Source organism: Pristiophorus japonicus, chromosome 18 (genome assembly GCF_044704955.1).
Source record: "Pristiophorus japonicus isolate sPriJap1 chromosome 18, sPriJap1.hap1, whole genome shotgun sequence".
Classification (NCBI taxonomy): Eukaryota; Metazoa; Chordata; class Chondrichthyes; family Pristiophoridae; genus Pristiophorus; species Pristiophorus japonicus.
Window position 1 is genome coordinate 4,538,601 of NC_091994.1, and position 15,227 is coordinate 4,553,827.

The 15,227-nt window shown below is 51.7% G+C and overlaps 1 protein-coding gene across 1 annotated transcript in view; it reads left to right on the plus strand.

Moving 5' to 3' along the window:
* LOC139228512 (F-BAR domain only protein 1-like) overlaps positions 1-15,227 on the plus strand; it is a 42,172-nt gene that overhangs the window by 18,137 nt on the left and 8,808 nt on the right. The window contains 4 exon segments of the mRNA XM_070859580.1: positions 3,726-3,788; positions 6,808-6,853; positions 8,367-8,455; positions 10,775-11,170. Of these exon segments, the coding sequence (XP_070715681.1) occupies positions 3,726-3,788; positions 6,808-6,853; positions 8,367-8,455; positions 10,775-11,170 (594 nt within the window).

Here is a 15,227-nt window from a genome sequence, read left to right on the forward strand (position 1 = left end):
TATTGCAAATGGATGGCCAAACCAGGTAACAGACAAAGATACACATCCATTCTTCATTCATAGGAATGAATTATCAGTAGATAAAGATTGTATCATGTGGGGTGCAACAGTGGTTATACCAAATAAATTCAGGTCCAAATTATTAGGAGACCTCCATGACCAGCACCTGGGAATGTGCTTGACCAAGTTACTTATAGTGGCCAGGTCTTGATAAAGATATAGAGTACATCGCGAGTCATAGAAACATAGACATAGAAACATAGAAAATAGGTGCAGGAGTAGGCCATTCGGCCCTTCTAGCCTGCACCGCCATTCAAAGAGTTCATGGCTGAACAATCAACTTCAGTACCCCATTTCTGCTTTCTCGCCATACCCCTTGATCCCCCGAGTAGTAAGGACTTCATCTAACTCCTTTTTGAATATATTTAGTGAATTGGTCTCAACAACTTTCTGTGGTAGAGAATTCCACAGGTTCACCACTCTCTGGGTGAAGAAGTTTCTCCTCATCTCGGTCCTAAATGGCTTACCCCTTATCCTTAGACTGTAACCCCTGGTTCTGGACTTCCCCAATATTGGGAACATTCTTCCTGCATCTAACCTGTCTGAACCCATCAGAATTTTAAACGTTTCTATGAGGTCCCCTCTCATTCTTCTGAACTCCAGCGAATACAAGCCCAGTTGATCCAGTCTTTCTTGATAGGTCAGTCCCGCCATCCCGGGAATCAGTCTGGTGAACCTTCGCTGCACTCCCTCAATAGCAAGAATGTCCTTCCTCAAGTTAGGAGACCAAAACTGTACACAATACTCCAGGTGTGGCCTCACCAAGGCCCTGTACAACTGTAGCAACACCTCCCTGCCCCTGTACTCAAATCCTCTTACAATGAAGGCCAACATACCATTTGCTTTCTTAACCGCCTGCTGTACCTGCATGCCAACCTTCAATGACTGACGTACCATGACACCCAGGTCTCGTTGCACCTCCCCTTTTCCTAATCTGTCACCATTCAGATAATAGTCTGTCTCTCTGTTTTTACCACCAAAGTGGATAACCTCACATTTATCCACATTATACTTCATCTGCCATGCATTTGCCCACTCACCTAACCTATCCAAGTCACTCTGCAGCCTCATAGCATCCTCCTCGCAGCTCACACTGCCACCCAACTTAGTGTCATCCACAAATTTGGAGATACTACATTTAATCCCCTCGTCTAAATCATTAATGTACAATGTAAACAGCTGGGGCCCCAGCACGGAACCTTGCGGTACCCCACTAGTCACTGCCTGCCATTCTGAAAAGTACCCATTTACTCCTACTCTTTGCTTCCTGTCTGACAACCAGTTCTCAATCCATGTCAGCACACTACCCCCAATCCCATGTGCTTTAACTTTGCACATTAATCTCTTGTGTCAGTGTACGACATGTCAATCGGTAAGCAAGCAACCACCACCAGTACCATTACAGCCATGGAAATGGCCTCCCAGGGTGTGGCAAAGGCTACATATTGATTTTGCTGAGTTAGAAGGACAACAATTGTTCATTGTGATTGATAGCCATTCGAAGTGGGTTGAGGTGTTTTCAATGTGGAAAATAATAACAAGTAAAACATTGGACATTTTACGAAAATTATTTTCTTCATTTGGTCTCCCTTAAGAGATTGTTTCAGATAATGGACCACAATTTCGTTCAGAAGAATTTGCACAATTCACGAGCAAAAATGGTGTGAAACATATCAAGGTTCCACCATACCATCCTGCTTCGAATGGTGCAGCAGAGCGTACTGTACAAATTGTAAAACGTGCCCTCATAAAACAAATGTTGGATCCAAATCCAAGGAAACGACAGTTGTCATTGGATCACAAATTGGTTAATTTTTCGATTACATATCGAAATACTCCTCATACAACTACTGGTAGAACACCAGCAGAGTTGTTTCTCAAACGACAGCCACAAACCAGATTCTCATTGTTAAAACCAAACTTGGCACAGTCTGTCGAAGAGACACAATTAAGACAGAAAGAGAATCATGATAGCAGTAGAGTAAAAGAGAGAAGTGTGAAATTAAACCAGAAGGAGAGAGTGAAGAACCATCACCATAAATGGTTAAAGTGGTTACCAGGAGGAGTGGTGAAGATATGTCGTCCTCGCACATATTTGGTCAAGATGTTTGATAATGGACAGGTTAGGTTTGTTCATATTGATCATATTTTACCTACCGACCTGGAAGGAGTTGAAGGTGGGAATGATTCAATTATTTCTGACTCATCAGATAGTTTTGATACACCAGTAGCAAATCCTAAATCCAATGTACTGGAAACAAATCCAGGGGAGAATCAGAATGAAAGTCTGAGTCCGAGTCAGGAAAACAAAGAACCTGAAGTTAGTGAGTTCAAATGAAAATCAAGGAAATTCCGTGGAGGAAAACGTTCTACAGGATGAGTGTGAAATCGACACCATGTTTGGAAGGTTCTGTTCGAGAGCGAAGGTATCCTCTTCGAAACAGAAAACAAGTGGTAAAGTTAAATTTGTAAATATGGAAAAAAAAATAAGTTTATATCCTGTTATGTATAAACATGAAAGTTATGTATGATGTTTGTTATAATAACTGCTTCATTTAAGGAGGGAGAAGTGTAATGTCTGTAAGCTTGTAATGTTTGTAGCTCCACACTGTGGATGTGGGCGTATTGTGTACTGCAAGTGCAAGGTTAATAATAAACAGCCCAGGCAGATTTCCGGAGACTGCCGAGAGAGCTGCCTGCCATGTTCGGAAGCTGTGTGTGCTGTCTCCGTGAATATATCACACTGTCCCCAGGTCTCGAGTGGGAATTAAACCCACAGCCTACAGACTCCGAGGCTATGGTGCTGCCCTTGGCCCCGGCAGACACACAGGAGAGCATGAGAGGGAGAGAGTAACGGGGGAAATACTGTGTGCTGGGGGAGAAAGCAAGGATGAGGCCCAGGTGTTAGGATGGACAATGGCAGGGTGTGTCAGGAGCAATGGGCTGAGATTAATCCCGACTGTGCCTGGGGAAGAGAGAGAGAGAGAGAGAGGAGTTCCGCTGCTTTTGTCGTGTTCCAACATGAAACTGAATTTCGGAGCTGAGTCAGGCAAGGGTTAATTGTCTTCATTTCAGGAGTATGTTGTGTGTAATTGATTTTCAATGCCTCTGGTTTGCATTGAACTCACCACCAACCCTCTGATTCCAGCAGTCTCCCTCTTACTGCAAAGTTATCTCTCTGTCTCTCTGTCTGGCTCTCTCTCTGTCAGGTTCTCTGTCTCGCTCTCGCTCTCTCTCTCTGTCTGTCTGTCTCTCGCGCGCTCTCCCTGTCTCTGTCTGGTTCTCTGTCTGTCTTGCTCTGTCTGTCTGTCTGTCTGTCTGTCTCTCTCTCTCTCTCTCTCTCTCTCTCTGTCTGGCTCGCTCTCTCTCTCTCTCTCTGTCTGTGTCTGGCTCTCTCTCTCTCTCTCTCTCTCTCTGTCTGGCTCTCTCTCTCTCTCTCTCTCGCTCTCTCGCTCTCTCTCTTTCTGTCTGGCTCTCTCTGTCTCGTTTCTCCCCCCCCCCCCCCCCACCCTCTGTCTGATGCTCTCTATCGCTTTCTCTGTGAACCTTGCTCTCGCTCTCTTCCCCCTCTCTCTCTCTCTCCCTCTTCCTCTTTCTCTGACACTCTCGCTCTCTTCCCCACCCACCATTGTATTTTAGTCTCTCACTGTACCTCTCTCTTGTAGGACACTCGATCCAATTGGCTCCACTTCCAATGGAAGGAAACTCTGAGGGAGTGCGCGCGCGAGGTAAGCCGGTGACTCGGAGATGGCGCAAGATGTGTGTTCACGCTGCCACCATCGTGATTGGCAGAACCCAAATCTCCAGCATGTCCTGCTGAAATGTTCAGAGGCTCCACAAAGCCTCTTTAATTAGGACTTGAACCAGTTACAGAGTCTTAATTCAGTTCCCTCGGTGCAGTTGGATAGAATCATAAAATTTACAGCATGGAAGGAGGCCATTCGGCCCATCGTGTCCACGCTGGCCCACAAAGAGCTATACAGCACTAATCCCACTTTCCAGCTCTCGGTCCGTAGCCCTGTAGGTTACGGCACTTCAGGTGCACATCCAAATACTTTTTAAACGTGGTGAGGGTTTCTGCCTCTACCACCCTTTCAGGCCGTGAGTTCCAGACCCCACCACCCTCTGGGTGAAGAAATCTCCCCTCTCATCCCCTCTAAACCTCCCCCAATTACTTTAAATCTATGCCCCCTGGTTGTTGACCCCTCCACTCTATCCAGGCCCCTCATAATTTTATACACCTCAATAAGGTCTCCCCTCAGCCTCCTCTGTTCCAACCCCAGCCTATCCAATCTTTCCTCATAGCTAAGATTCTCCAGTCCAGGCAACATCCTCGTAAATCTCCTCTGTACCCTCTAGTGCAATCACATCTTTCCTGTAATGCGGTGCCCAAAACTGCGCACGGTACTCCAGCTGTGGCCTAACTAGTGTTTTATACAGTTCAAGCATAACCTCCCTGCTCTTATATTCTATGTCTCGGCTAATAAAGACAAGTATCCCGTATGTCTTCTTAACCACCTTATCTACCTGGCCTGCTACCTTCAGGGATCTGTGGACCTGCACTCCAAGATCCCTTTGTTCCTCTACACTTCTCTGTGTCCTACCATTTAATGTGTATTCCCTTTCCTTGTTAGCCCTCCCCAAATGCATTACCTCACACTGCTCTGGATTGAATTCCATTTGCTGACCAGTTCATTGATATTTTCCTGCCATCTACAGCTTTCTTCTTCATTATTAACCACATGGCCGATGTTTAAATCATCTGCAAACTTCTTAATCAAACCCCCTACATTCAATTCCAAATCATTGATATATACCACAAAAAGCAAGGGACCCAATACTGAACCCTGTAGAACCCCACTGGAAACAGACTTCCAGTCACAAAAACACCCATCAACCATTACCCTTTGCTTCCTGTCTTTGAGCCAATTTTGTATCCAACTTGCCACTTTGCCCTGGCCATGGGCTTTTACTTTCGTGACCAGTCTGCCATGCAGGATCTTATCAAAAGCCTCGCTGAAATCCATATACACTACATCATACGCACTGCCCTCATCGGCCCTCCTGGTTACCTCCTCAAAAAATTCTATCAAGTTAGTCAGACACGACCTTCCCTTAACAAATCCGTGTTGACTGTCCCTGATTAATCCGTGTCTTTCTAAATGAAGATTTATCCTGTCCTTCAGGATTTTTCCAATAATTTTTCCACAACCAAGGTTAGGCTGACTGGCCGGTAATTACTCGGTCTATCCCTTTCTCCCATTCAGTTCAGTTTTCTGTCTAAAATTACGAGGGGTCTAGATAGCGTGGATAGGAAAGACCTATTTCCCTTAGCGCAGAGGTCAATAACCAGGGGGCATAGATTTAAAGGAATTGGGGGGGGGGGAGGTTTAGAGGGGATTTGAGGGGAGATTTCTTCACCCAGAGGATGGTGGGGGTCTGGAACTCACTGCCTGAAAGGGTGGTAGAGGCAGAAACCCTCACCACATTTAAAAGGTACTTGGATGTGCACCTGAAGTGCCGTAACCTACAGGGCAACGGACCGAGAGCTGGAAAGTGGGATTAGGCTGGATAGCTCTTTGTCGGCCGGCGCGGACACGATGGGCCGAATGGCCTCCTTCTGTCTTATAAACTTCCATGATTGAGTGTGCCAGACACAGTCTTGTCAGGCAGCTAATGAAACTTGTCAAATGGCTGTGTATGTTCCTCCCCCAACTAAACTCGATTTGGTGTTAAACTACACCGTCACAAGAGGGTTCATGTATCTCCTAATGCTATGTTTTGCAAATCTCAGCTCCTCATCTTTGTTGTCTACTGGGTTCGATCAACACTCTGACACAATCTACAATGAAAAATGTCCTCACTTAAAACAAACTAAACTTCTATAAATCGTCCTATGTGGATTTTCCAAAGCTAAACTTCACATGGTAATGGTGCAGACGCACTTTGATCTGAATCTATCTCTGCACCGGTGCGCTCCGTGGCCAACGCTGATCTCGTCAATGTTTCCCAGAACCTTCTGGTCAGTCACATTTATTATACAGGAGTGCCTTCAGAAAACGTTCAGATTGTCGCACAGTAGTGAGCACTGTAGGAGTTTGCCTTCTCGCACGGGAGTTCGGACCCCGAGACTTATTGAAGGATGCTCTGACCAGGTCAAATCTGACCCAACTCCATCTTTATTAGAAATTGGTTGGTGGTACATGCGCTTACTATGCTCAAATAAAAAAGCCTATGGCTTTACACGATAATCGTTAATTTATACATACAATCGCCACGAGCGCTCAGGCCGTGTTGATTGAGGGCCTCTGGGACAAATTGACCAGATCGGGTCCCTGCTCCGACTGCAGTACCAAGGCTTGGTCGCCCTTTTCTTATATTCTGTTTGACCTCTTGCTCAGTCAGGCATGTTGGCGTCTTTTTCCCTTTATCCTGTCAGCAGAAACTCTCAACTACAATTTTGAGCCTGATAGTTCCTGTCTTTCTAGAAAATGCCCGGTGCTGACTCATTCTGTGTGGATGGTGATTCACGTCCCATTGCTATTTCTATTCATTCTTGCAATTTCTGCCTCAGCGATGACCATGCGATGAACTATCTGTGTCCCGTAGCTGTTCCACGTGTCAGTCCATTGCTTGCCGATCTCTTGACTGTCCCTCCTGTTACTCTCTCTGGTTCTGAATGGGTATTCTTCTTGCACTTTGCCCAGAAGTTGCTGACTCTGCTTTCTGTGTCTGCTCCAGATGTAGAGGCGGCGATGTTCCGATTCACTGCTCCGAGCTCCGAGACCGGCAGGTATGTGATCACTGCATGCAGTTTTGGTTTCCATATTTACGAAATGATATTTTTGTTTTGGAGGCAGTTCAGAGAAGGTTCACTAAGTTGATTCCGGAGATGAGGGGGTTGACTTATGAGGAAAGGTTGAGTAGGTTGGGCCTCTACTCATTGGAATTCAGAAGAATGAGAGGTGATCTTATCGAAATGTATAAGATTGAGGGGGCTTGATAAGGTGGATGCAGAGATGATGTTTCCACTGATGGGGGAGACTAGAACTAGAGGGCATGATCTTAGAATAAGGGGCCGCCCATTTAAAACTGAGAGGAGAAGAAATTTCTTCTGAGGGTTGTAAATCTGTGGAATTTGCTGCCTCAGAGAGCTGTGGAAGCTGGGACACTGAATAAATTTAAGACAGAAATAGACAGTTTCTTGAACGTTAAGGGGTTAAGGGGTTATGGGGAGCGGGCAGGGAAGTGGAGCTGAGTCCATGATCGGATCAGCCATGATCTTATTGAATGTCGGAGCAGGCTCGAGGAGCCATATGGCCTACTCCTGCTCTTAATTCTTAACATTATTCCTTCAGTGAGAGTGAGACCTGCGAGGGGCTTTTGGAACTGGTGATCTTTGGAGTCTGACATTTTAAGTGCATCTTACACCTTGCTATATTTATGATTTGAGGCATAGAGTACAAAAGCAAGGAAGTTATGATGAACCTGTATAAAACACCGGTTCGGCCCCAACTGGAGTATTGTGTCCAATTCTGGGCCCCGCACTTTAGGAAGGATGTGAAGGCCTTAGAGAGGGGGCGGCAAAGATTTCCGAGAATGGTTCCAAGGATGAGGGACTTCAGTCACAAGGAGAGACTGGAGAAGCTGGGGTTGTTCTCCTTGGAGCAGAGAAGGTTGAGAAGAGATTTGATCGAGGTGTTCAAAATCATGAGAGGTCTGGACAGAGTAGAGCGAAAGAAACTGTTCCCATTGGTGGAAGGGTCGAGAACCAGAGGACACAGATTTAAGGTGATTGACAGAAGAACCAAAAACAATATGAGGAAATCATTTTTACGCAGCGAGTGGTTAGGATCTGGAATGCGCTGCCTGAGAGGGTGCTGGAGGCAGACTCAATCGCGGCTTTCAAAAGGGAGTTGGATAAGTACCTGAAGGAAAACTATTTGTAGGGCTACAGGGAAAGGGGAGTGGGACTGGCTGAAGTGCTCTTGCCGCCTCCTGTGCTGTAACCATTCTATGGTTTCGGGAGCCCAACCCATAAACCCCACCCGGGCCACCAGTGAGATTTTTCTCCCGGGTTTTGCTCGGGGCAGTGTTCTGGAGATTCTTTAATTCCTGGAGACTGCAGGGCAGTCCAGGAGGGTTGGTAGCTCGACACTTTCCCAAACCCCGCCTTGCTTAAAACGGCTCCCCACCAATTCTGCGCCGCTGGAATTTCAGCCTGTCGTTTGTTCCTGGGTTCCGGAATGTCCTGATCCTTTTTACCTGTGGATTTTTTTGTTGCTTTCACCCCCTCCTTCCGCCAGAGCCAACGTCTCCCAGAATGGTGTCGGCTTTCTGGATCCGCTCTTCGGACCGTCGCTGGATACCACATTTGAGAAGCCGTGTTTCACGGGTAAGGGATCTGCTCCTTTTGGCTGCCTCACTCTCAGTCTCTCGCACTCACTCGCACTCTCTATCTCCTGCTTGTTCCGACGTAGAGAAGATGTTTCCACTTGTGGAGGGAGACCAGAACTAGGGGCCATCAATATCAGACAGTCACTAATAAATCCAATGGGGAATTCAGGAGAAACCTCTTTACCCAGAGAGTGGTGAGAATGTGGAACTCGCTGCCACAGGGAGGGGTTGAGGCGAATAGTATCGATGCATTTAAGGGGAAGCTGGATAAACACATGGGGGAGAAAGGAATAGAGGGTTATGGAGAGGGTGTGGGAGGGGGCTGGTGTGGGGCATAAACCCCGGCACGGAGCGGTGGGGCCCAATGGCCTGTTCCTATGCTGTACACTGTAACCTAGCTCCAGATTTGTGGGGCTCTGTGAAAGGTTGCGGATTCCGAGATCTAGTTTTGAGATAATGTGATTTAATTATCTTCGTAAAGAAGAGGAATCTGGGAGGGATGTAACAAACAAAATCACATCTACGCAAAGCCCATTTTTTTTTTTTGCAGATTTAATAAAAATGAATTGAATGATTAAAAATTTAAATGATTTGCGTGCGCTCTAATCATAGCATTCCCGCCTGTGAGCCAGGAGACCGTGGGTTCCAATCCTGCTCCAGACAGTCCCAGCGGGTGCAGACCAGAGCTCTGGCTTGGAATTCTGGCTCTGAATCCAGTGGGATTCTCGTGTCTTGTGGGCGACACCCCCCCCCCCCTTTCATTGTGTAGGTTGTGCAGCCTGTAACACCCTCCCTCCAGAATGGGACTAACCCCTGTATTGGTCGGAGTGTTTACGTCTGTCAGACTGTTAATCAGCCCATGTTTTTGCCTCTCCCAGGAGATCACATGGCTCCGGTTGAGGTGGAGTGTAGAATGTTTCAGTGTAAGGGGTGTCGCAGTTGTGTGGGGCGGACTGGTTGGGCTGGATGCTCTTTACCTTTCCGCCATTCTTCATAGGTTTATATCTAACCTTCAGGGCTGCTGACCGAAGGCTGTGCAGCTCTTTGTCGGCCGGTGCGGACACGATGGGCCGAAATGACCTCCTCCTGCGCTGTAAATTTCAATGTTTATATGTGTCTTCCCCCCCCCCCACTGCTTCACACTGTGTTCCCAGGGAAAGATACAAGAATAATTACACCCACCAGCACACAAGACACTGTTTATCATTTTTATTTTTTTTGAAAACCCTCAATTCTTAGAAAAATTAAAGCAAGATTTTCCATCCTGTCTGGTTGCCTTGTGATTGGCTGCTCTGCCTGTTTCTGCAGTGTGTGATGGGAAGGATGACATTGAGGACTGGTGCACATTTTATACCCGTGAAACTCCAAAATACTTGATGAAAAATGTACGTTTTCCATCCAGCAACAGGTTGTTAACAGCCGGTTTTAGGAGTTTTTCTATTCTGTGCATTTAAATCTGATCCTCCAAGCATCCATCATTCATGATGTTTAGTTAAATTTATGCCTGCGCACTCACTCGAATTGGTTTCCTTCCCTGAAAAGACTTTTATAGTTTTTATTTTCTATTCAGAAATTCCTTCAACATCTCCGAAATACACAAATCGCCACCTGACGGGGGTGGGTTGGTTCAGTTTTGATTTCTTGCTCTCTTGAGTAAATAAGATGTTAATGTCACCAGACTCAGGACATCTGCAATTTGGATTCCACACCAGGAACTTCATAAGGATGAAATTCTGAGTAATGTCTGTTATCGTTGGGGAAACCATTAGATGCATTGAACAGTCTCTCTGGATGGAAGCGTTAAGAGGAGACAAATGGTCTCTTTTTAATCATTCTCAGGATGTGGGCGTCGCTGGCAAGGCCGGCATTTTTTGCCCATCCCTAATTGCCCCTTGAGAAGGTGGTGGTGAGCCGCCTTCTTGAACCGCTGCAGTCCGTGTGGTGAAGGTGCTCCCACAGTGCTGTTAGGGAGGGAGTTCCAGGATTTTGACCCAGCGACGATGAAGGAACGGCCGATATATTTCCAAGTCAGGATGGTGTGTGACTGGGAGGGGAACGTGGAGGTGGTGGTGTTCCCATGCACCTGCTGCCCTTGTCCTTCTAGGGGGTAGAGGTCGCGGGTTTGGGAGGTGCTGCCGAAGAAGCCTTGGCGAGTTGCTGCAGTGCATCTTGTAGATGGTGCACACTGCAGCCACGGTGCGCCGGTGGTGGAGGGAGTGAGTGTTGAAGGTGGGGGATGGGGTGGACCTCCTCAAGTGTGTTTATTTTATGATTGCAGTGGCCGACTCTCACTAAAAGACTTCCCTCCTCTTTCTAGCCCAGTGTAACCAGGTCGGAGTGAACCCCCTGTCTATGAGCCCTCCAGTTGGCTCCAGCGTACTCGAGATGGTTGAAGATTCGGGTCTTGATTCTCCTTCTCAGCCGACCACTGAAGGGTCCTCGCCGTCTCCCGAGTCCAGGCCATGGACCCCCCAGCCCGTTACACCTCCGGTCTCGCTCCCACTCACCGGCACTTTTTCCCCAACCTTCGACGAAGCCTCCTTTCGCCCCGCTTGTAGCCCTAAGTCAATCGAGGGAATCTCCTCTGTGGACCCAGGGTGCCACTCTCCTCCTGCAGACAGAGACCCGTCTCCTGTGGACACTCGCTTAGAAACGGACCTCGCTGTTCCAGGCCTCCGAGGTCTGGCCGCTGTCAATGGCACACAACCTACAGGTCTGTCATTGTCTACATTCTTCTTGTTTCCCTTGTTCGAAAAAGCACATTCACTCTCTGCCTTTGTCTCCGAAGGTGTAGTTCAGCTCCTCGCCACACCTGCCCCCCCACCATCTATCCCCTCCCCCACCAACACCATCTATTCCAACCCCCCCCCCCCACCATCTATCTCCCCCCCCCACCATCTATCCCCTCCCCCACCAACACCATCTATTCCAACTCCCCCCCCCCACCATCTATCTCCCCCCCCCCCACCATCTATCTCCCCCCCCCCCCCACCATCTATCTCCCCCCCCCCCCCCCACCATCTATCTCCCCCCCCCCACCACCATCTATCTCCCCCCCCCCCCCCACCATCTATCTTCCCCCCCCCCCCACCATCTATCTTCCCCCCCCCCCCCCACCATCTATCTCCCCCCCCCACCATCTATCTCTCCCCCCCCCCCACCATCTATCTCTCCCCCCCCCCCCACCATCTATCTCCCCTCCCCCCCCACCATCTATCTCCCCTCCCCCCCCACCATCTATCTCCCCCCCCCCCCACCATCTATCTCCCCCCCCCCCCCACCATCTATCTCCCCCCCCCACCATCTATCTCCCCCCCCACCATCTATCTCCCCCCCCCACCATCTATCTCCCCCCCCCCCCATCTATCTCCCCCCCCATCTATCTCCCCCCCCCCCCCATCTATCTCCCCCCCCCCCATCTATCTCCCCCCCCCCCCATCTATCTCCCCCCCCCCCCATCTATCTCCCCCCCCCCCACCATCTATCTCCCCCCCCCCCACCATCTATCTCCCCCCCCCCCACCATCTATCTCCCCCCCCCCACCATCTATCTCCCCCCCCCCACCATCTATCTCCCCCCCCCACCATCTATCTACCCCCCCCCACCATCTATCTACCCCCCCCCACCATCTATCTACCCCCCCCCACCATCTATCTCCCCCCCCCACCATCTATCTCCCCCCCCCCCCACCATCTATCTCCCCCCCCCCATCTATCTCCCCCCCCCCCCCATCTATCTCCCCCCCCCCATCTATCTCCCCCCCCCCATCTATCTCCCCCCCCCCCATCTATCTCCCCCCCCATCTCCCCCCCCCCCATCTATCTCCCCCCCCCCCCATCTATCTCCCCCCCCCCCCATCTATCTCCCCCCCCCCACCATCTATCTCCCCCCCCCACCATCTATCTCCCCCCCCCACCATCTATCTCCCCCCCCCACCATCTATCTCCCCCCCCCACCATCTATCTCCCCCCCCCCACCATCTATCTCCCCCCCCCCACCATCTATCTCCCCCCCCCCCACCATCTATCTCCCCCCCCCCACCATCTATCTCCCCCCCCCACCATCTATCTCCCCCCCCCCCACCATCTATCTCCCCCCCCCCACCATCTATCTCCCCCCCCCCCACCATCTATCTCCCCCCCCCCACCATCTATCTCCCCCCCCCCCACCATCTATCTCCCCCCCCCCCACCATCTATCTCCCCCCCCCCCCCACCATCTATCTCTCCCCCCCCCCCACCATCTATCTCTCCCCCTCCCCCACCATCTATCTCTCCCCTCCCCACCATCTATCTCCCCCCCCCCCACCATCATCTCCCCCCCCACCATCTATCCCCCACCCCCATCTATCCCCTCCCCCACCATCTATCCCCTCCCCCACCATCTATCCCCTCCCCCACCATCTATCCCCTCCCCCACCATCTATCCCCTCCCCCACCATCTATCCCCTCCCCCACCATCTATCCCCTCCCCCACCATCTATCCCCTCCCCCACCATCTATCCCCTCCCCCACCATCTATCCCCTCCCCCACCATCTATCCCCTCCCCCACCATCTATCCCCTCCCCCACCATCTATCCCCTCCCCCACCATCTATCCCCTCCCCCACCATCTATCCCCTCCCCCACCATCTATCCCCTCCCCCACCATCTATCCCCTCCCCCACCATCTATCCCCTCCCCCACCATCTATCCCCTCCCCCACCATCTATCCCCTCCCCCACCATCTATCCCCTCCCCCACCATCTATCCCCTCCCCCACCATCTATCCCCTCCCCCACCATCTATCCCCTCCCCCACCATCTATCCCCTCCCCCACCATCTATCCCCTCCCCCACCATCTATCCCCTCCCCCACCATCTATCCCCTCCCCCACCATCTATCCCCTCCCCCACCATCTATCCCCTCCCCCACCATCTATCCCCTCCCCCACCATCTATCCCCTCCCCCACCATCTATCCCCTCCCCCACCATCTATCCCCTCCCCCACCATCTATCCCCTCCCCCACCATCTATCCCCTCCCCCACCATCTATCCCCTCCCCCACCATCTATCCCCTCCCCCACCATCTATCCCCTCCCCCACCATCTATCCCCTCCCCCACCATCTATCCCCTCCCCCACCATCTATCCCCTCCCCCACCATCTATCCCCTCCCCCACCATCTATCCCCTCCCCCACCATCTATCCCCTCCCCCACCATCTATCCCCTCCCCCACCATCTATCCCCTCCCCCACCATCTATCCCCTCCCCCACCATCTATCCCCTCCCCCACCATCTATCCCCTCCCCCACCATCTATCCCCTCCCCCACCATCTATCCCCTCCCCCACCATCTATCCCCTCCCCCACCATCTATCCCCTCCCCCACCATCTATCCCCTCCCCCACCATCTATCCCCTCCCCCACCATCTATCCCCTCCCCCACCATCTATCCCCTCCCCCACCATCTATCCCCTCCCCCACCATCTATCCCCTCCCCCACCATCTATCCCCTCCCCCACCATCTATCCCCTCCCCCACCATCTATCCCCTCCCCCACCATCTATCCCCTCCCCCACCATCTATCCCCTCCCCCACCATCTATCCCCTCCCCCACCATCTATCCCCTCCCCCACCATCTATCCCCTCCCCCACCATCTATCCCCTCCCCCACCATCTATCCCCTCCCCCACCATCTATCCCCTCCCCCACCATCTATCCCCTCCCCCACCATCTATCCCCTCCCCCACCATCTATCCCCTCCCCCACCATCTATCCCCTCCCCCACCATCTATCCCCTCCCCCACCATCTATCCCCTCCCCCACCATCTATCCCCTCCCCCACCATCTATCCCCTCCCCCACCATCTATCCCCTCCCCCACCATCTATCCCCTCCCCCACCATCTATCCCCTCCCCCACCATCTATCCCCTCCCCCACCATCTATCCCCTCCCCCACCATCTATCCCCTCCCCCACCATCTATCCCCTCCCCCACCATCTATCCCCTCCCCCACCATCTATCCCCTCCCCCACCATCTATCCCCTCCCCCACCATCTATCCCCTCCCCCACCATCTATCCCCTCCCCCACCATCTATCCCCTCCCCCACCATCTATCCCCTCCCCCACCATCTATCCCCTCCCCCACCATCTATCCCCTCCCCCACCATCTATCCCCTCCCCCACCATCTATCCCCTCCCCCACCATCTATCCCCTCCCCCACCATCTATCCCCTCCCCCACCATCTATCCCCTCCCCCACCATCTATCCCCTCCCCCACCATCTATCCCCTCCCCCACCATCTATCCCCTCCCCCACCATCTATCCCCTCCCCCACCATCTATCCCCTCCCCCACCATCTATCCCCTCCCCCACCATCTATCCCCTCCCCCACCATCTATCCCCTCCCCCACCATCTATCCCCTCCCCCACCATCTATCCCCTCCCCCACCATCTATCCCCTCCCCCACCATCTATCCCCTCCCCCACCATCTATCCCCTCCCCCACCATCTATCCCCTCCCCCACCATCTATCCCCTCCCCCACCATCTATCCCCTCCCCCACCATCTATCCCCTCCCCCACCATCTATCCCCTCCCCCACCATCTATCCCCTCCCCCACCATCTATCCCCTCCCCCACCATCTATCCCCTCCCCCACCATCTATCCCCTCCCCCACCATCTATCCCCTCCCCCACCATCTATCCCCTCCCCCACCATCTATCCCCTCCCCCACCATCTATCCCCTCCCCCACCATCTATCCCCTCCCCCACCATCTATCCCCTCCC